This window comes from Tenrec ecaudatus, chromosome 1 (assembly GCF_050624435.1).
Source record: "Tenrec ecaudatus isolate mTenEca1 chromosome 1, mTenEca1.hap1, whole genome shotgun sequence".
NCBI classification, from domain to species: Eukaryota; Metazoa; Chordata; class Mammalia; order Afrosoricida; family Tenrecidae; genus Tenrec; species Tenrec ecaudatus.
Window position 1 is genome coordinate 22,683,162 of NC_134530.1, and position 19,841 is coordinate 22,703,002.

The window sequence follows — 19,841 nt, forward strand, 5'->3', positions numbered from 1 at the left end:
TTCCATCAAGAAAGCAATAAGAGAGCCTGAACATTTGCCTCCCTTTCTTTTCACAGAGCTATTGTCGAAAAGTACCTGCTGGAGAAATCCCGCCTGGTCTCCCAGGAGAAGGATGAGAGGTAGGAGGAGACCGCGCCCTCACTGGCTCCTGTCCGAGTGCTGTGCCCCCACGCCTGCCTTGGTCTGTGCCGGGGTAGAGGTGGGCGCTCCGCTACAGGCCGAAAGGTCAGCGGTTCAAACCCATCCAGGGGCACGTCGGACAGGAGGCAGGTCACCGTGTGCCGGGACGGGCTCACCCACAGTGGGATGGGTGGGGGGCAGTGGGGGTGTACAACTGCTCTTTTGTCGTTTTCTTTTTCTGTTTTTGGCGCCACAACCCTTTCTTAGAAGGGGGGTGAGGATGGGGTAGCCTCCCCCACCACCACCCCCCGTCTCCCCTGGGACGTGAGCTCTGTGCTCACCCTGCCTGCGCCACCTTCTCTCCCGGGGTTCTGTGTGCCCAAGCCCAGTGAGGTCAGACACAGGCGATCCAGGGGACCTAAGACACCCGTCTCTTGTTAAACTAACGAGCATCTCCATAGAAAACGCACGCTGTGACCACTTCCACACTGGGCCGTCCTCCACCCGTGCAGCCCCTCGCTCCCTACTTTCCCCAGTCGCCCAGAGGGTCTCGGTGCCCCTACGCACATGCGCCCTCCCCCCAGGGGCCCTCGGCTCTCTGTCCGTCTGTGGGTTGTGTGTATGTTTGGCTGCCCTGTCTGGCTCCCTGTGGTGACTTCAGGGTTCGTCCAGGCTGATACAGGGTTTCATCTGGCTTGTTTTGGGGCGGGGTTTTTTTTGGGGGGGTAAGACAAACAAGGACCCACCGGCGCTCTTAAATGCGCCCCCATTCGCGCTCCCTGCCATCGAACCTGAGCAGCACAGACCAATGGCACTCAGCCTCAAATGTGCAGGCTAGTGGTTGGGTTCCGCCTGGAGGCGCAGCAGAGTCAAGGCCTGGCGATCCTGTGCCCAAAATAGTCCGGCCGAGAAAACAACCCCACACAGAGTTCTAGCTGTGTAACGGACAGGGCCCCAGCAGCTGGCTGAGGGCTTGGCCTCGGGGGCTCAGCCCCACCCAGCGCCCGTCATTCTCCCCCCTCGTGGCCCACAGGAACTACCACGTGTTCTATTACTTGTTGCTCGGGGTCAGCAAGGAAGAGCGCCAAGAATTCCAGCTCAAGCAACCGGAAGATTACTTCTACCTCAACCAGGTAAACAGCTCCCTCTGCCCAGCCACAAACGGCCTTTCTGTTCCCCGCCTGCTGCTTCTGGGCTGCCGGGAGCCCAGAGGTCATCCGCCCTGGCCATCCTTGGCTCCCAGGCCGGCTCCTCGGAGCCAGAGGAGGCGGCACAAAGGACCCATTGAGTCCCAAGTCCCGGCCCCACCCACGGGCTCCCGCCAGAATCTTTCCACACGCTGCCCACGCCCCTCCAGCAACGCCATGCGTCCCGAGACTGGCCAAGCTGCAGAGACGAGGGAACAGCCCCCACCAAACTTCTCACCCTGAACACCCCCCCCCCGCAGGTTCAGTAGCACCCCCCCACCCCGTTACCAGCTGGCTGCAAACTTGTGGCACTCTCTGGCCACTTTGGCTGCATCCTTTCCTGGACACCAGGGAAGCCCTGCCTATAATGACGGGTGCATTTCAGCCCCAGGAATGGGTGCTGGGGCAGGGTCTGGGCGGGTCCCCACGAAGAACTTCCCATTGGCTCCTCCTTGGGGACCCTGGACAGGGTGACTTTGAGCACATGGGTCAAGCTCCCCCGAGCCTGGGTGTTCTGGGATCTCACTGCGTCACAGTCAGCGCCTTGATGTGATTGGCTCCCGGTGTGGTGGCCCTCTGCTTTCTTTTTACCTTTTCTTGTTGACTCTTCATTGTGAATGGAGGGAAGGTGTACAGAGCAGATCATGAGTCTCAGCTCAGCAGTCTGTACATGTTCTGTAGCATCTCACGCTTCGCAGAACTTCTTACCCCGAGCCCGTCTCTAGTCTCCTGGTTTCCGTTACTCCTCCTGACCCTTCTGGGCGTTGTTCTGTGGTAAATGCTTCCCTTTGAATCTCAGACCAGATGGCGGATTTTCCGAAGGTGTTCAAACCTTCTCCATGAAAAGGCAACCTCACTGCCATCTAGTGGATTCCAGCTCACCTGGCTGCAGTTCCGGTTCCCCTTAGCCAAAACCAGGAGCCCTGTTGGCAGGGTGGTGACTTGTCGGCTGCTAACTGCAAGGTCAGCAGTTCAGTACCACCAGATGGTGCTTTCTACTCCTGTCGACAGTTGCCAACTTGGGAGCTCTCAGAGGCACTTCTGCCCTGTGACTCGATGGCAGTGAGTTTGGTTTGGTTTTTAATCCATTGAGTGTGGGTTCCAAGTCAGAGCAACTGCCCCCTGGGGTCTCGGCACCCCAATCTACCCAGCAATAAAAAGCCGAATCATTCTCCCGAAGAGTGGCTGGTGATTTCAAACAGCTTAGGGCTGTCCCTTATACAGGCCTACTGTTTGCCTGAACAGTTGAGCCACGGGGTGAGTTCAAGGCCAGACCTGCAGGTGACTAAGGGCCACAAGCCTCAGGGATGCTATACCAGTCCCCAGCCGGCCAGTGGTTTGTTCTCTCCTTTGACCTGGAGTTTTGTGGCGGACTGACCTTTCATCTTCGTTCCCTGGAGACCTGGGACCTGCTGCTGAGTGGCCCAGAGCCCCCGCCATCTCTCAGGCCCCAGAGCTGCCGTCACAGAAACGCCATCAAACGGGCGCCTGTGAGAAATGTGTTTTTGTTAAATTCCTTGGATGGGGACCGCCTCGGTCCTTAGCTTCACACGAGGAAGAATCCACACCAAAGCCTGGTTTGTGATCCAAGTGGGTTTCTATCAAGGACCGAGGAAGTTTCAGGTTTTACAGTTAACTGAACACAGGATTGCACCCCTCACACACAGTGACCTGAGGCCTGAGAGAGAGAGAGAGAGAGAGAGAGAGAGAGAGAGAGCGCAAGCGCAGAGGAGCAGCGGGAAGAAGGTGGTGGCCTCCATATTCCAGCCTTTGGGGCCTGCTGCTGGGAGGTGTGGTCAGCAGTACTGGCTGACCCCATTGGCTGGATTAAGCCCACCTGGCTCAAGGTCCTGAATTGGCACATGCCCTTTAGCCTTTATCAGCTTCCAACTTCCTATAGGGGGCCCTGTAGGCACAGAGAGGAACAAACCCCTATCTTGCTACCTAACATTTTCTCATAACTCTGGGCCCCGCGGGGACAGGGCCTTCCAGGTCTATTTCACTAACTAGCAGCTGCTTGCGATAGGCTGGTGGCCTCGGCTCCCCGCATCCCCCTCCCACTCCCTTTCCTCCTCTAACTGCATGTCTGTCCAGTCTGGTACAGAAGCAGGTAGTGTTAGGTCTCAACAGTGGAGTCTTACTCATCCCCCGAAGACACCCAGCTCCCACCCAGGATGACCAGGGACAGGAGTCAGGGTGCCAGTTCAGCTCGCAACAATTGCCAAGCCCCCAGGCAAGGCCAGTTCTTCACTGGGGCCCTGGTAGCCTTGTGGCTTGTGCTTTGCGCTGCTAAGTGCAAGGTCGGCAGTTCAAACCCACCAGCTTCACTAAGGGAGACAGATGAGACTTTCTGCTCCTGTGAAGGTTTTGTGCTTCTGACCCAGGTGGGAGCAGTTCTGCCCTGCCCTAGGGGTGTCTTTTATATATTTATCTATTTTTGGTTGGAAAGAATGCCAATTCGTCACTGCTGTCTGAGTTTCCAGAAGTGGCTGTGGCAGAAATAGGGGTGACTATGAAGAACAGGACTGTGTGGCCTCACAGCTCCAGAGGGAGACCACTTGGCTGTCTGTCTGTCTGCCTGCTACCTCAGAGCCACGCTGCCTCTAGTTACCTGCATAGTGCTTGGCGTTGCCGGCTCCTGGGCCGATTGTCCCGCTCCTGCCTTCCCCTGAACCTCTCTCCCAGCCTGTTTGGTTTTCTCCCCCTTCCTGGGTTAGTTTTTGTTTCACTCTGGCTCGTCCTCTCCTAGAGCTGTGGGCGCCCATCGGCCGGGGCGTCCCAGGTTCCATGCCTAAAGGTGCAGCGTGGCCCTGTCCCTTCTTGCACCCTGGGTGGTTGGTAGGATCCCATGCTCCTAACCCAGTGTTTCCAGGCTGGGCGACGTCGCCCCCTAGGGCTGGGGCACTGGAAGGCTCCCCAGGCCTGCAAAAGCAGATATCCACACTTTATCCCAGCTTACGGGCTAGCATACAAAAGCTTTTAATGGCGGGCATGGGGTGGGGGCAGTGAGACAAGCTTCATTATCTGTGTCAGACCACTCAGCACTGCTGGGCCCATCGCACCTCCACCTGCTCCCTACTGCCCACAGTCAGGTCAGACGAGCCTCCAGCCCCTGTGTGCCTTCACCTGTTCTGACAGCGACCCTTCCTCCCAGGCACTCTCCTGCTGCCAGGCGTGGTCACTTGCTACAGGAGCCACACTGACCCCCTTCCCGGACAGCACGCAGGATTAAGGGGGCTTACTCAGGGCGTTCAGGAGCCCTGGTGGCGTAGTGGTTACACCGCACTGAGCTGTTCACCACAAGGTCAACAGTTCGAAACTACCATCTTGGTTTGAGAGCTGGGAGAAGGGCTTTCTACTCCTATACAGAGTGACAGCCTGGAAGCCCACAGAGGCGGTTCTACCCTATCCTGCAGGGCCGTTGTGAGTCGGCGTGGACTCAGGACAGTGAATTGGGGCTGGGTTAGTGTAGCTGACCAGTCACCAAGATCAGAAAGCAGCAGGCCAGTCATTGGTTCACAGTCACACCCCTCCTCAGCCTGCAGCTAAATCTATCTCTGGACCTCAGCTTCTCAGCCACATGGCGCCTTGGCCTCTGCCCCACAGGTCAGCCAGCCGGCTGCTGCTCGGCCTCTAGTCTAGGCTCTCATCCTCTGCTCCGTCTCAGGATCTTTCAGCCGCCTCCTCCTCCCCTTCACACAGAGTTCGCAGTATGCTCCCCTGACGTGCTCTGGGATCTTTCTCTCTCCTCCGGAGAAGGCTCATCTCTACAGCCAGAGGAGTGGCAGCTAAAACCGACCGGTCCCTTCGATCGGTGTTACGCACACCCTGTTTCATGCTGTTGCTGCCGTTGGGTTCGTCTGGCTCATCTCGGCCCGACGTAACTGCCTAATGAACACGGCCTGGTGTTGCGCCATCCTCGCTGCCACCATGGCATCTGAGCACACCCTTGCAGCCGCTGTGCCAGGCTATCTGGTCGAGGGTCTTTCCCCTTTGGGCTGCCCTGCTGCTTTACCAAGCATGGCATCCTTCTCCAGGTCCAGGCACTGGGCTCTCCAAAGCCCGTAGCCTTGGCAGGCCCCAGAGTCTCAGGACCTGACCCAACCCGTCACCTCCACCCAGAGCAGCCGGTGCTGGGGCCGCAGTCCCCAGTGGAGTGAGGGGGCAGGGGGCACGCTCCGCTCTGACACCCCCCCCCCATGTTTCAGCATACCTTGAAGATTGAGGACTCGGAGGACCTGAAGCATGACTTCGAGCGGCTCAAACAGGCCATGGAGATGGTGGGCTTCCTGCCGGCCACCAAGAAACAGTGAGTGTCTGTGCCCGCCCCCGCCCCACCCCCGCACCAGCCCATCCGCTTTGCTCTCCGGTCAGACAGTGGGCACAGCACCCAGACGCCGGCCCAGTGACAGTGAACGCAGGAAAGGGGCTCACGCCATGAGCCACAAGCCCCGGGTGTGCATGTCAAAACCACCACCCCTTCCAGGAGGGTGCAGGTGGTTATCCCACGTTGAGAAACAGGGTGGCATGTTTACTACAGTCGGGCATCGCAAACCAAACACACACACCCCACACCAAAGATGCCCACGGATGCCCACAGCAGCCTCAGCTAGAGCCATCGGGACACTGTGGGTGTGGGGGGCAGGGAGTGTCAGGTTCACCCCAAAGTACCTCGGAAGAATGCCTGCAGATCTGTGTCCCAAAATAATCAACCTCGGTCGTTGACAACTCCATCAAGAACCACACGGGGTCACCTTGCAGCGGAATTGGCTCCACAGTGATACTAAAGTCAAATCACAGGCCCCCTCGTCGGGCTCTAGGTTCGCTGTGACAAGTGGTCCCACGTAGGCAGCCTGTAAGAGTAGGTGTGTATTGTGGAGGTCCAGATCAAGGTGTCATCAGGACCTTGAGCTGGTGTGCTTAGGTCCCCATCCCCTTGGTGGCCCCAGACATTCCCTGGCTCGGACACGTATCTTCACAGGATGCCTGTCTGCTGCCTGTGGGCTTCTTGCTGTGTCTCTTTGGCTCTTTTTATGAGTCCCCTCTCCAAAGTGATTAGATTTAGGACCCACCCTCCTGTGGGACGAGCTCACAGCTCCCCCCACGAACACCCCACCATCTTCGTCTCTCAGAGCTGCTGGGACAGCTCCCGATGGGGACCTTCAAAGTGGCAGAAACATGTGTTCTCGAAGCCCAGGGTCCAGAGCAGCGCTTCAGGCGTGTTGGTCCCTTGTCCGGTGCCCAGGGCATTTCTTGGTTCTTTGGCTCGCAGATGCTCCCCAGGTGGCATGGGTGGCATGTCTTCCTGCTGCAGTAATCCAGCGTATGTCCTGCCTGGAATGTGGACTCAGCTGTGAGCGCATTAGCATCCCTAAAGCGGTATGGCCTCTCCCATCTGGGGCTGAGGACTCTTCACCAGCAGATACCAGCTCCCCAGGGGGATTTTCTCTGGAAAGGGCCAGAAAGTTAGAGTTCAGACTTTGCATACCAGGCAGCCTCTTGCGTTTTCTTCCTTGTTTGGGTTTTTCTTTTTAATACTCCTTTAAAAGTTCAGAGATGCCCTGCTGGTGCTGGGCTACGAACTGCAAGGAGAGCTGTTCAGACCCACCAGCCGCTTCTCAGGAGAACAACCGGGCTGTCTGCTCCCAGAAAGATTTACAAAGCCTTGGAAACCCAGCTCAGGGTCGCGGTAGGTTTGATTGGTTTGGGGTAAAACCCTAAGAGTCAAAATGGAAGACGGAAACTCACTGCCATCCAGTCGGTTCCGATTTAGAGGGGCCCTCCCTCCAGGGCAGAGCAGCACTGCCTTGTGGGTGCTGGCACTGAGACTAGGGGAGCAAAGAGATGCCCCTTCTACCACAGAGCGGATGGCAGCCCAACACGTAACCACAATGCCACCTGGGTGCCTCCGCCTAGCTTTAGGACCCCCCCTATAAGATCCATCTGCAGCTAGGTGGGACCCCAGCCCAGGCAGCCCGGGGGGGTCTGCAGGCGTTTGGGGTTGGCAATGTTGAAGGATGGAGACCAGCAGAGGGTGGCGGCCATCACAGAGGAGGTTCCAGAACCAAAAGTCAGCAGTGCCCAGAGGGGAAAACTGCTCGCCGGCATGAGACTTGGCAAACTTGGTTCCCTGGAGTGTGTGTGTGTGGGGGGGGGGGGGTGCTGGGGGAGTCCCTGGGTGGCACAAACAATTTGCATTCGCCTCCTAACCACACCCACCCAATGTCGTGGGGAGGAAGGAAGGCCTGGTGACCTACTCCAGGAAAGCTGCCAGGGGGCTCAGGGGTCACTGAAACGCCAGTGACCTTAACATTGATGACACCGCCCCAACACAGATGCACACGGCCTCCCAGACGGTGGTGCTGTGTGGACAGTGGTCTTCTGGGGTGGAAGGAGGGAAGTAGGCACCTCTGGGTCCAACTGAATACCGGGTACTGGGATCTGTACCCACTGTGTTCACACCTGAGGATCGAGTGCGTGTGAGGAACCCCCCCACCCCCATCGCCCGCCCCTGGGAGAGTGAAAAAAAGCCTTATATTTTCCTTTTCCTGCAATTATGAAACACCGTTTCTCTTCCACCCTGAAAACCAAGCCGGTGGACTGGAGAGCACTGGGCTGGCTCCCGGGATGGTGCCCGCAGTTGCATGCTCTCTGGGTGTGGGTTCAACCTGCCCAGGGCGCCTCGGAAGAAAGGCCTGGCAATCTGCTCCCCAGGGGGCCAGCAGTTGGCATGCATCACGATGGCCATGGTATTGGGGTCTGGATGGGGGTCTCATCTTTCAAAGGGATGTGCCTGACCCTGCCCGCCGTTCCGCCCACGCTTTCTCCCCTCGGGACGGTCTCGGCATGGTCCATTCCCGCAGGTTCTACAGAACTGACTGGAAAAGCACCTCCAGGGTCTGACAGCCCTCGCTGTCCAACAGTCATAACTATATTCCAAGGACTATATTGTGTCCGTGTCTAACAGTTACACTCAGTAGACATTCTTCCAGAATTCAGTAGAGACGGCTTTTTGTTAGGTCTCCCCACCCCCCAGCAAGTGTCCAGAGGGCCTCACGTGAAGCCGTGTCCCGCAGGGTGCCCAAGCCCTTGGCGGGAGGAGCCGAGTGGCTCTTCTGATGGGAGGCGCCGGTTTTCTGGAAGTTTCTGTGGCCTGGCTGGCATCCTCCCAACACAGCCCTTTCTTTCCCCCAGGATTTTCTCGGTGCTCTCGGCCATCCTGTACCTGGGTAACGTCACCTACAAGAAGAGGCCCACAGGCCGCGACGAGGGGCTGGAGGTCGGGCCCCCAGAAGTGCTGGACACACTCTCCCAGCTCCTCAAGGTACCAGCTGGCCCAACCGGTGCTTCCTGCCGGCACCATGTCCCTCCCTCATTTCTGGCGGCCAGCCCTATATCCCCCTGGCATAGTCCTCATGTGAGACCCTCCTAGGCGACTGCCCGTAGGCTACATTGATGGCTCTCGGAACCAGGCCAGAAACCTGGCTTTAGCAGAAGTTTAACATAAGAGATTTTGTCTAGCTATCTTCCTATGTGCCTTCTTGCTTACCTGTCTGCTGACCTGCCTATCCATCTACCTGCCTACCATCTGTCTGCCTATCCATCTACCTGCCTACCATCTGTCTGCCTATCCATCTACCTGTCTATCCATCTACCTGTCTACCATCTACCTGTCTACCATCTTTCTGCCTATCCATCTACCTGTCTACCATCTACCTGCCTATCCATCTACCTGTCTATCTACCTGTCTATCCATCTACCTGCCTATCCATCTACCTGTCTACCATCTACCTGCCTATCCATCTACCTGTCTATCTACCTGCCTATCCATCTACCTGCCTATCCATCTACCTGTCTATCCATCTACCTGCCTATCCATCTACCTGTCTACCATCTACCTGTCTACCATCTTTCTGCCTATCCATCTACCTGCCTATCCATCTACCTGTCTACCATCTTTCTGCCTATCCATCTACCTGTCTACCATCTTTCTGCCTATCCATCTACCTGCCTATCCATCTACCTATCTATCCATCTACCTGTCTACCATCTGTCTGCATACCTACTTACCTACCTGCCTGCCTCTCTGTTCCATTGCTTCTCGGGTGACTGGGGTTCTGTCTCACCCCTCAGGGTGCTCAGCAATATCTAGGGGACAAATCTGGGGCTGGGTGCTACCGGCATTGAGGGCCTGGGGGCGGGGGAGACGACTCCATACTCCGCAGTGCCCACCACAGAGAATGAGCTAGAGTCAGGTGTCACGGTGCACAGTTCGTGGATCCCTGGCCACACTCATGTTCCCAGTGGGACCCGTGAGTTCTCGGCTGCTCCCTGCTCCCCCTCTGCTGCAGGCAGCGAGACACTACTACACCAGGGAGGGGGCTTGGTCCAAGCCCAGGTTCAAGCAGCAGTGGTTTTGAGAGCAGCCGCCAGGGGTGACAAGGCCCAGTGCTGCCCTCACCCCCACGATTCTGTGGCCATACCCTCAGCTGTCAGCCTGGGGAGCGAGAAGTCGACAGCACCCCCAGTGTAGCACGGGTCGCGGGTTGGCTGACCTGAGGTGGGGGGGGTCTCAACTGCCCTCTGGCACAGCCTCTCTGGGTCCCATTGCCCTTCCCTCCAGGCCCAGCAGGGAATGCTGCCTCTCCGACCCCTCCTCACACCTCTCCTCTCCCCTCCTCCCCGCGGGGAAACAGGTGAAGCGAGAGATCCTGGTGGAGGTCCTCACCAAGAGAAAAGCAGTGACCGTCAACGACAAGCTCATCTTGCCCTACAGCTTCAACGAGGTGAGCACAGCCTCGGGCCCCTGCCCTCTTACTGATCAGGTGGGTGGGCACAGGGTGGTAGAGTAGAACGTGGCAGTGTCACTGGTCCTCCTGTGCACATGGGCACGGCACCCACCTGCTGAGATGGCTAACAGCAGCCCAAGGGCCAAATCTGGTCCCCCAGTTGGGAGTGTCAATAAAGTTTCATTTTGCACACTGTCGGTGGTGGCTCTTGTAGCCTCTAGGTGGTGCACATGTTCAGGCGCTGGGCTGCTGGCCAAATATCTGAGGTTCCAGACACCCAGAGGCACTTTGGAAGAAAGGCCTGATGAGGAACATCTCCAACAATCAGCCCCTGAGAACTGTGACACCGTGTGGGGTCAGCAGGGCGGGTCTGGGTCCACAGCAGAGCCCAGCGGTGACCATAGAGGGGGCTGGCCACCAGCACCACAGCGTCTCGCTGTTGGGCCTTTGAAGAAAAGGGTGCCCACCCCTGGGCTCCACGTGGCCTGAGACACCGCTTCCTGGACTCCTAGTCCAAGGGGCTCAAGCCAGACCTCCTTAGCCTTGAAACGGCCACCCCCCCACCGCCTCCGCCCCAGCCAGGTTGTTTTCTTGCTGGAGTGTATTGCAATTTTCACACGGATACAGCTGATCACCAGCGTGACAGAGAGGTGCCCAAGGGGGCAGCTCCTAGTCCGGGCCGGTTTGCTCCCTCAAAGGCTGACTGGGCATTTTAAATAGGCCTCAGGGAGTGGCCCTGGTGGTGGAATGGTTGTGCACTGGGCTGCTAACTACAGGTCAGCTGTTCGAATCCACCAGCAGCTCCTGGGGAGAGAGGTGAGGCCTTCTAGTCCCTTAAAGAGACAGCTTCTCAGAAGCTCCCAGGGGCAGTTCCACCCTGTCCCTGTAGGTCCCTGTGAGCGACCATGAGTCTCATTTGGTCTCGTGGACAACGTAGAGCCCGGGGGTGCGGATGGTGAGTGCATTCCACTGGAGGTGTGGGTGCCCCCCACAGAGGCCCCCCAAGACAGGCCTGGCAAGTTTCCAGGTGGCACACAGCCTTGCAAACTAGGAGCATGGCTCTGCCCTAGACCCACATAGGCTCACCTCAATTGTGGTCGACCACAGCAACAGACTGGACCCCTGGGTGGGACAGGCCTTTAACACGCCCGGCTGCTGACCGCAAGGTGGGGAGCTCGAGTTCACCCAGAGGCCCCTCGGAAGAAGGCCTGGTGACCTTGTGAACAAGCAGCCGTGGAAAACCCCACTGTGACACGGAGCACCCCCACACACACACCCTGCTGCATGGCGGACACAGGGGCCGACCAGACGCTTAGAGGTCCAGGACCACCTGTGACCCCTGTCTGCATGGCGCCCCTCCCCTGTGTCCAGGCCATCACCGCACGTGACTCCATGGCCAAGTCCCTGTACAGCGCACTGTTCGACTGGATCGTGCTGCGGATCAACCACGCCCTCCTCAACAAGCGGGACATGGAGGAGTCCGTGTCGGTGAGCGCCCCCGCCAGGAGACTCAGGGGAGGGGGGAGTCACTGCCACCCACCGGCAGGCCCAGGGTGGGGTAGGGGTGGGAGGGCAGGCTCTGTGATTTGAGGGACCTCCGCCCAGAGTGGACACGAGGGTAAGGTGACCAGACGTCCCAAATTTTAACAATTTTTCCTGCGTCCCGCGGCATTTTTTAAAAATCCCAATCTTTGGAAAGAATGCATGACGAGCTAGGGTATATGGTTTTCGGTTGCCATGTGGCTATTTCGCCAGGATATGAATCTTATCAATGGTGCCCCACCATACCAATGTTGAAATCTGGTCACCTTACATGAGGGGCCTCACAGCAGCCCGGGTCGGTGCCCACTCCCTCTGAGAGCCTTGCAGTCACCCCGCCGCCCCGGTTTGCACAGTGTCTGTCCATTGGGGTGCTGGACATCTTCGGGTTCGAGGACTTCGAGAGGAACAGCTTTGAGCAGTTCTGCATCAACTACGCCAACGAGCAGCTGCAGTACTACTTCAACCAGCACATCTTCAAGCTGGAGCAGGTGAGCCCGTGTGCACGCGCTGCCGCTGCCTCCTCCCACGGAGGGCCGCCCCCACAAGGCCTCTGCCCGCAGAGCGGTCCTCAAGTGCTTCCTCTGCTCCCAAGTTCCAGGCGGGTTTGAGATGTTAAGAGATGGGCGTTGAGAACCCACCACAAGGACCCTCAGAAGACAGAGCTGCTCCGGGAAGGCCACAGCTCGGGAACAACCCCCCCACCACCTGCCTTCAGCACACGGGGGGTGGCCGGGAGTTAGATCTGCCCCCGCTGCCAGCCACCCTTGAATGTGCAGGTGGTTTCCATGGGACTGACCACAGGGACGTGGGAGGGATCCGTCCTGGCCGGTGCGTATTGTCGTCTCTGTGACCGGGTCTTCCTTGACAGGGACAATTCTCAGAAACCAGGAGGTGGGGGGTGAGTGGGGGCTGCCCACAAAGCCAAACAATGGATTTATGTGACCGTTCCCCCAGTTTTAGTCCCAAGCCTTCCGGCTGTGGCCTGATCCCAAGTGAGATCTGTCGCGAGGACACGCGTCTGTCAGGTGCGGTCAGCTGGTCCCGCTGTGGTTAGTTGCCCGCCGTTTAATTGGCTTCAGCTGTGGCCACTCCACACCTCCCATGCCATCCTCACGGTGACCAGCAGAGCAGTCTTCGGTCAGCAGATGTTCTGATGGCCCTCCAGCCAGGGGGCCGTCCCGAGTGCTGTGTGAGACACCATGCGTGGGGAGCCCTGGGGTTTCCGGACTGGATCGCCAGTCTTTCCTCCGAGTCGGCCTCAGTCTGGAAGCTCTGCTGACACTCATCCCCCAGGGGTGACCCCGCTTCCAGCCCCAGTGCAGTACAACTGAGGACAGGTGGTGGCTCACAGACTGGAGCTGGAGGGGGGGAAAAGTACGTGAACTATCCAGTGGATCAGTATCTTTTACACAGACCGAGTGTTAAAATTAATTTTCTATTAATCAGCTGGAAACTTTTCCTTTTTATTTTTTAACATGGCTCTTAGAAAGTTTAGACTTCGTGCCTCCCACATGGGAGGCCCCTGTTCAGTTCCCACCCAGAGGCAGCCCTAACCCACCCAGCAGGTGGAGGCTCACCTGCTGCCAGGATGCTGAGCAAGTGTCAGCAATTTCCAGAGGCAGACAGACGCGGCAGAAAGGGCTGGCGATCGGCTTCTGCAAACCAGCCAGGGACACTCTGGGGATCCCAGTGGGCCTACCCAGAGCTGGTGGGGAGGCCGGTGCAGGAACCAGCGGCATTCCCTTCCACCATGCCTGGGGTCCATTGTGAGTAAGAGGGAGGCCAGCTAGCAATGACTATTTTAAATAAATTTTTAAAAAGACCCCAGGGAGGGGCAGTCTCCCTCAGGGACTCACCTGGGTGTGTCCTTGGTGGAAATCACCGACCTGGGGGCCACATGGTCCCCAGTCACACCCTGGTGACATCAGGGGAGCCCCTGGGCAAGTACTGTAAGCACCTCTCCATCTAACCTACTGCCCACACCCCAGTGATAGCCCCTGACCCCGCCCTGGGGGCCCCGAGGTAACTAGGAGGGACTGCTGTGTCCCCAACCCTGCTTTGGGTGGGCTTCCTTGGACCTCCCGTGTCCAAGCTCCAGCTCAGTGAACCCTGGGCCACCCTGATGACCGCCGGCTAACGGTTTCCCTCCTCGGGTGACCCGTCTGTTTGTGTCTTGTCCCTGAAGGAATGCTCTCTTTAAACAAAGGAAATCCATTGCCATTATGGCAGTTCCAACTCACAGTGACCTAGGGAGGGCTCCCAAGGCTCAATCTTGATGAGACAGCCCCATCGTTCTCCCTGAGTTGGCTGGTGGGTTTGAACTCTCAGCCTCACGGTTAGCAGTCCAGTGGTTGACCCTCCAAGCCAGGCTGGAACAAAAAGCCAAACTCACTGCATGGCGTCAGTGCCGACGCCTGGCGACGCTCATAGGACAGGGTGGAATGCTCCCGGTGAGTTTCCTGAGGCTGGTACTGCTGATGGGGGTAGAAAGCCCCCGTCTTTCTCCCGGAGTGGCTGGTGGTTTCGAACAGCTGACCTTTCAGATGGCAGCCCAACTCATGACCACCAGGCCTCCTCGTTGTCGGCAGCACCTTTTAAATCATTATAATGGCAACAGACGGTGCCTCTCTGCATCAGGGGTCGGCAAACACTGACTCAGGGGCCAAATCCAGCCACACCCTTTTATCAGTGTGTTGGCAACAGTCACTTGAGGGCGACAAGTGGCCCCACAGAGAAGAGTTTCTGGAGCCCTGGCGGCCCAGCGGGCTAAGCGATGGGCTGCTGGCTGAGAGGTTAGAAGTTCAAGCCCACCAGTGCCCTGAATCCAGACACAGGAGAGAGCTGAGCCACCGTCTCGGAAACCCTGGAAACAGGCCTCTGCCCTGTCCGGTCGCCATGAGTCGGCACAGAGTGCAGCAGTGGGTTTGGTTGTTGTTCACAATCAACTTTGTTTGTGTAAATAAATAAGATCATTTTATTGGGGCTCTTACAGCTCCCAGGCATCAGTTGTATCGAGCACATTTGTAATATGTTGCCGTCGTTATTTCCTGAACATTTACTTTCTATTGGACCCTGGTTTTCAGCTTCTCTTTTTACCCTTCCCCCCACCCTTGTGACCCCTTGATAAGTTATAAATCATGATTCATTTCCTATCTTACACTGACCGCCATCTCCCTTCCCCTGTGGTTTCTCCCCGCCTTCCCCCTACCCTCCTGGTATTGCGACTCCCATCTCTGTTCCTGAGGGGTCAATTATCTGACCAGGGTTCCGTGTGTCCTGAGCTCTTATCTCTACCTGTACACGCGCTCCGCTCTGGCCCAGAGTGAGAGACATCACTGGGGTCACGGTAGTGGGAGGTGAGGAAGCCTCAAGGAACAGAGGAACATTGTGTGTTTCATCAGTGCTGGACTGCACCCTGGTTGACTCATCCCTTCCTTGCGACCCTTCTGAGAGGGGATGTCCTGCTGTCCCCAGTGCAATTGCGGTTATGGTTCTTTCAGCCCCTGCTGTGGGAGAAAGATGGGGCTTTCTGGTCCCGTAAAAACTTGCCGTCTTGGAAGCCCACGTGAGCAGCTCTACCCTGTTTCCTGGGGTCCCTGTGAGTCAGTCACCTAATACCAGTGAGTGTGGTGTCTCAGAGCAGATAGTGAACCCCGCCTCTGCTACGAACAGAAAGGTCCAAAAAATCAGTGCCCTAGAACCCCGAAGGAGCACACTGCTCTGATGCCCACGGGTGGGGGTGGGGGGTGTCACCGGGATCGGGTCGCTCTGCCCCCAGCTGGCAGAGAGACTGGCTTTCACCCCCCCACTCTGCTCAGCCTTGGCAGGCTACTCACTGCCCCACGTCCACCCGCAGGAGGAGTACCAGAGCGAGGGCATCAGCTGGCACAACATCGACTACACGGACAACGTGGGCTGCATCCACCTCATCAGCAGAAAGCCCACTGGCCTCTTCTACCTGCTGGATGAGGAGAGCAGGTGAGGGAGGACCTGGCTCTGGGTGGGGAGCCCCCCAGTGGGCAGCGTTATGGTACCGAGGAGACGTGGGCCGCCCAGTGTATGAGACCCACTATAGGGACGGGCACGCGTTCTGTCAGTTGGCTCCAGGGAGGATCTTGGGCAAACTTCTGGGCATTCCACATCGGTGCCTAATCTGTTCCACGAGTGGATGGGTTTAGGGCCTCTGGAACATCACTATACCCAGCCACCCCCATGTGACTCCCGGAGCCCAGGAAGCTGGGTGAGCCTCTGTAAGCATTGGCCAAGAATCTTCTGTCCACCGCACCCCACCAGACCTCCCCAGAAGCCTCCCTCGAGCAAGCAGTGGCTTAGCTTCACTAGAAAAGTGCCTCTGCCTGGGCTCTGTTCCGTGTTAAAGAACCACCTGCAGGGACCCTGGTAGCGTAGTGGGTACGCACTGGGCTACTAACCGCAGGGTCAGCAGCTCGAAACCACCAGCCGCTCCTCAGGAGAAGGATGAGGCTCTGTGCTCCTGTAAGGGTTTCAAGCCTGAGAAACCCATGGGGGCAGCTCTACTGTAATTCGAGATTGACTTGATGGCAGTCACTTTGGTTGGTTGGTTTTCTACGAGACCACATCAGCTTGACCACAACCACTGAAAGGTTAGATAAGAGCCTTGCCTGTGGGTGTACATGTTTTGGGTGTGGGGGGGAATGATGACCCCTGGGTGTCATGGGTGTGTGTGGTTGAATTAGATGCATGGAGACTGGGGTGCTCTGTATTCTCGACCACAGTAAAACCAGACCACAACACATCAGCCTTCCTGGCCTTGGGGTTCAGAGAGAGCTAGCTGGCAGAAAAATCATTTAAAAAGCCGTTGATTAGGGTTTCACTGACAGGACTTCCAACAGAGGGAAACCCTCTCCCCAGGGGACCATGCCCGCAGCCAGAGCGGCTCAGGGCTCCAGCATGCACTCAGCAGACAGTTCCACCCACAGAGCTCTGCCCGGCTCATGGGGGCCATGGGGTCTCAAACTGCTTCCCCTGGCTGCCAGCGGCGGTAAGGCCAACAGGCATTGGTAAAGTGCCTCACTCACATCACCAGCTGCAGGCCTGATGTAGGGGTCACCATGATCAGGTCTCCAGGGCTAGGGGCATCTTGGGTGAACCAGACACAGCTCCTACCCCGTCCCCACCCGTGACAGAAAGCCCCAGGTAGGGAACCTTCTGATGCAAGAAAGGGCGGGCAGGTGGGAAGCCCCCAGGTTCACATGGGGCCGAGCACCCCGGACGGGACCTGGTTGCATTTAAAACACAGCTGTCTGTAAAGTTGGGCAAACAGTTGCAGGCCACCCTGGGCCAGGTGTCCCATTGCTCACCTATAAGGTCATAACTCACAGCTGTGGGACGGCGCGTCTCAGGTGTGCATCGGCCAGTGGGAAAGGGGCCCCTGGGCGCTGCACAAGGGGGGCTGGTGACATTGGGGGTGACCCATCAGGCTGCTAACCGCAAGGTCAGCAGTTCGGACCCACCCGCTGCTCCGAGGGAGAAACCCACAGGGGCAGCTCTGCCCTGCCCTGCAGGCCTCGGTGCCAGGCGTTTGGTTGGAGAGAAGTGCACTGAGTGTGTTCGGTGGGGGGGGCACACGGACAGTACGCTCGGCCACGAACTTGGAGTTCAAGGCCCCCCAGAAGTGCCTCAGAAGAAAGACTTGCTGACCGCTTTCCGAAAGCCAAGCCACGGGGGCACCCGCCGGAGCACAGTCCAGCTCTGACCCGCCCCGGGGTCACCCAGCGCCAGGGTCTGCCCGGCGGCAGCCACCGCTGGGGTGTCTTTGAAGCGTTTCCGACTGCAGGGTTCTGTAGCGCCTGCAGGCCAGCGTCTCACTCCCAGCTCACGCTGCCTGTAAGCCAGGCCTGGACATTGGCCCTCGCAGCCACAGAGCCTTCACACACGCACACCCTGCTGCCCCACGCCCCCTCCAAGCCGGGTCCACCCAGAGGCTCAGACACTGCCTCTCCCCCTCCTCTCCACTCCCCCGTCTGGGGTGAGCTTGGCAGAATGGGGGCTGGGCAAGGCTGCCGTGACATTTCCCTCCAGGGTGGCGGCACCACCAGGTACAGGAGCCCTTGATTCTGGCCCCACCAGCCCTCCCCCTGGACAGAACAGAATGAGTCTACCTCTCGGCCACACCCTCAATCTGCAGCCAGATGGCCCCTCCCAGGACAGTCGAGGGACAGGTGGGCCTAAGGCCAAAAGCAGGCCTCTAGAAAATAATGGGGACCCCCCACAAACCAGGCACTCATCTGTCCAGCATCTCTGAGGTCTCCAGATGGAGCCTCGTCCCCCAACCCCAACGGGGGTCCCTGAGTTTTCAGCTCTGGACCATCTGTGTCCGGGAGACCTGACACCATGTCTCTGGCTTCTCTCACAGGCCGAGGTGGCTGCATAGTCCGCTGCCTCAGGCATGTTGTACAGTTCAGGCCTCTGCTGGCTGCAGGGGGTCCCCCGTGTGGACAGACCACACTGTTCCACCGTCACCTATGCAGGGACACAGGGTCATCTCTGAACCCAGCTGCTGTGCACCATTTTCAGTTCTTGGGGGGGGAGACAACTAGGCTGGGAGTTGGGGCAGGGGCTCAGAGTAGTTTTGTATTCTTTGGGGAAACTGAGCCCCCCCCCCCCCAGCAGCTGTTCCATGTTACAGTCATGGAGGAGGGGTTCACAGACTTGGAAATGCCCACCTCGTCCCCTCCAGCCTCTTCCTAGCAGGTTGGCAGATGCAGCCGTAGGCCCAGCCAGCAGACCTCCACATGCTCACCGCGGGCAGCACTGCCCACCCACTGTTCATTTCCCTGCCTGTTGTCCTTCACAAGAGCGCCCCACCCACTGCATGGAGTGTTCTGGCATCCGCATGCCCGCCCAGGCACCCGAGCATGAAGGCCAGATCACAGACCCGCTGGCCCTGGCCACTGACCTCCTTGCGTTCCGACCCCAGCTTCCCGCACGCCACCAGCCAGACCCTGCTGGCCAAGTTCAAGCAGCAGCATGAGGACAACAAGTACTTCCTGGGCACGCCCGTCCTGCAGCCTGCCTTCATCATCCAGCACTTCGCCGGCCGCGTCAAGTACCACGTCAAGGTGGGTGCCCAGGCTGGGCGGCGGGGCATGTGCTGGGCACCTGACTGGAAACGTGGGCGGTTGGATAATGTCCATCAGAAGAGAGGCCCCATGATCCAAAAGTCCTGCAGAGCATAGCTCTGCTCTGATGCCCAGGGGCCCGCTCCGTGTCAGGCCTGCCGTGGGTGACGGTTCCAGTATCCAGGATGACTGCCTGAGCCCTGGTGGCACAGTGGTTGAGGTCGGTTGCCGGTTCAGAATCACCTGTGGCTCGATGGAGGAAAGAGCTGGTAGCTTGGGAAACCCCGCAGCGCGGTGCTTCTCTGCCCTGTGGGGCCGTGGTGAGCAGGGTCGCCAACTCAATAGGTTGAGTGCAGTCCCCAAGTGGTGCAGACAGCGAACTTGCCCGCTTGCTAGGCGAACAGTTGGGAGTCCACCCACAGGAGCCACGGAAGAAAGGCCTGACCACCTGCTCCCCAGAACTTGGCCCTTGAAAAGCTGTGGCACTCAGTCCTACTCTGACGTACATACCTGGGGTCCAAGTCCAGAGCAGCAGTTTTGGGGGGCATTTTGTTGTTTGTTCCCCATGTTAGATTCCGGGCAAGCTTCCGGGGCCACTGACCCTGCACCATCCCCTCACATGACTGTCAGAGGCCCCTGTGTGGCCCTGCCCACAGCCACCCCATCTCGTCCTCCCCCACCAGGACTTCCGGGAGAAGAACATGGACTACATGCGGCCGGACATCGTGGCGCTGCTGCGGGGCAGCGACAGCTCCTACGTGCGGGAGCTCATTGGCATGGACCCTGTGGCCGTCTTCCGCTGGGCGGTGCTGCGGGCCGCCGTGCGTGCCATGGCCGTGCTGCGGGAGGCTGGGCGGCTGCGGGCCGAGAGGGCTGAGCAGGCTGCAGGTGAGTGAGCAGGGAGCCCAGCTCCGGGGAGAGTTGTCAGCTGATGCCGGGCAGCGGCCTCACACACCTTGGGCCAAAACACCACCAGGGCCTGTGCCCTCCCCACGATCGGGTCCCTGGAGCTCTTTCTGGAGTCGGTCACAGGCCTTTCTTCCCAGTCCAACCTGGCCTGGAAGCTCCACTGAAACCCGCCCAGCATCAGGGCCGCACACCAC

At 58.4% G+C, this 19,841-nt stretch overlaps 1 protein-coding gene across 9 annotated transcripts in view; it reads left to right on the top strand.

The window, feature by feature from the left end:
- The window catches only part of MYO9B (myosin IXB), a 100,400-nt gene that overhangs the window by 52,501 nt on the left and 28,058 nt on the right, over positions 1–19,841 (top strand). For all 9 annotated transcript variants that reach the window (XM_075548672.1, XM_075548675.1, XM_075548697.1 and 6 more), the window contains exons 4-13: positions 57–119; positions 1,154–1,253; positions 5,516–5,616; positions 8,502–8,631; positions 10,004–10,093; positions 11,468–11,584; positions 11,992–12,126; positions 15,495–15,616; positions 18,597–18,738; positions 19,422–19,626. In XM_075548672.1, coding sequence (XP_075404787.1) covers positions 57–119; positions 1,154–1,253; positions 5,516–5,616; positions 8,502–8,631; positions 10,004–10,093; positions 11,468–11,584; positions 11,992–12,126; positions 15,495–15,616; positions 18,597–18,738; positions 19,422–19,626 — 1,205 coding nt within the window. The remainder of the gene's footprint in view (positions 1–56; positions 120–1,153; positions 1,254–5,515; positions 5,617–8,501; positions 8,632–10,003; positions 10,094–11,467; positions 11,585–11,991; positions 12,127–15,494; positions 15,617–18,596; positions 18,739–19,421; positions 19,627–19,841) is intronic.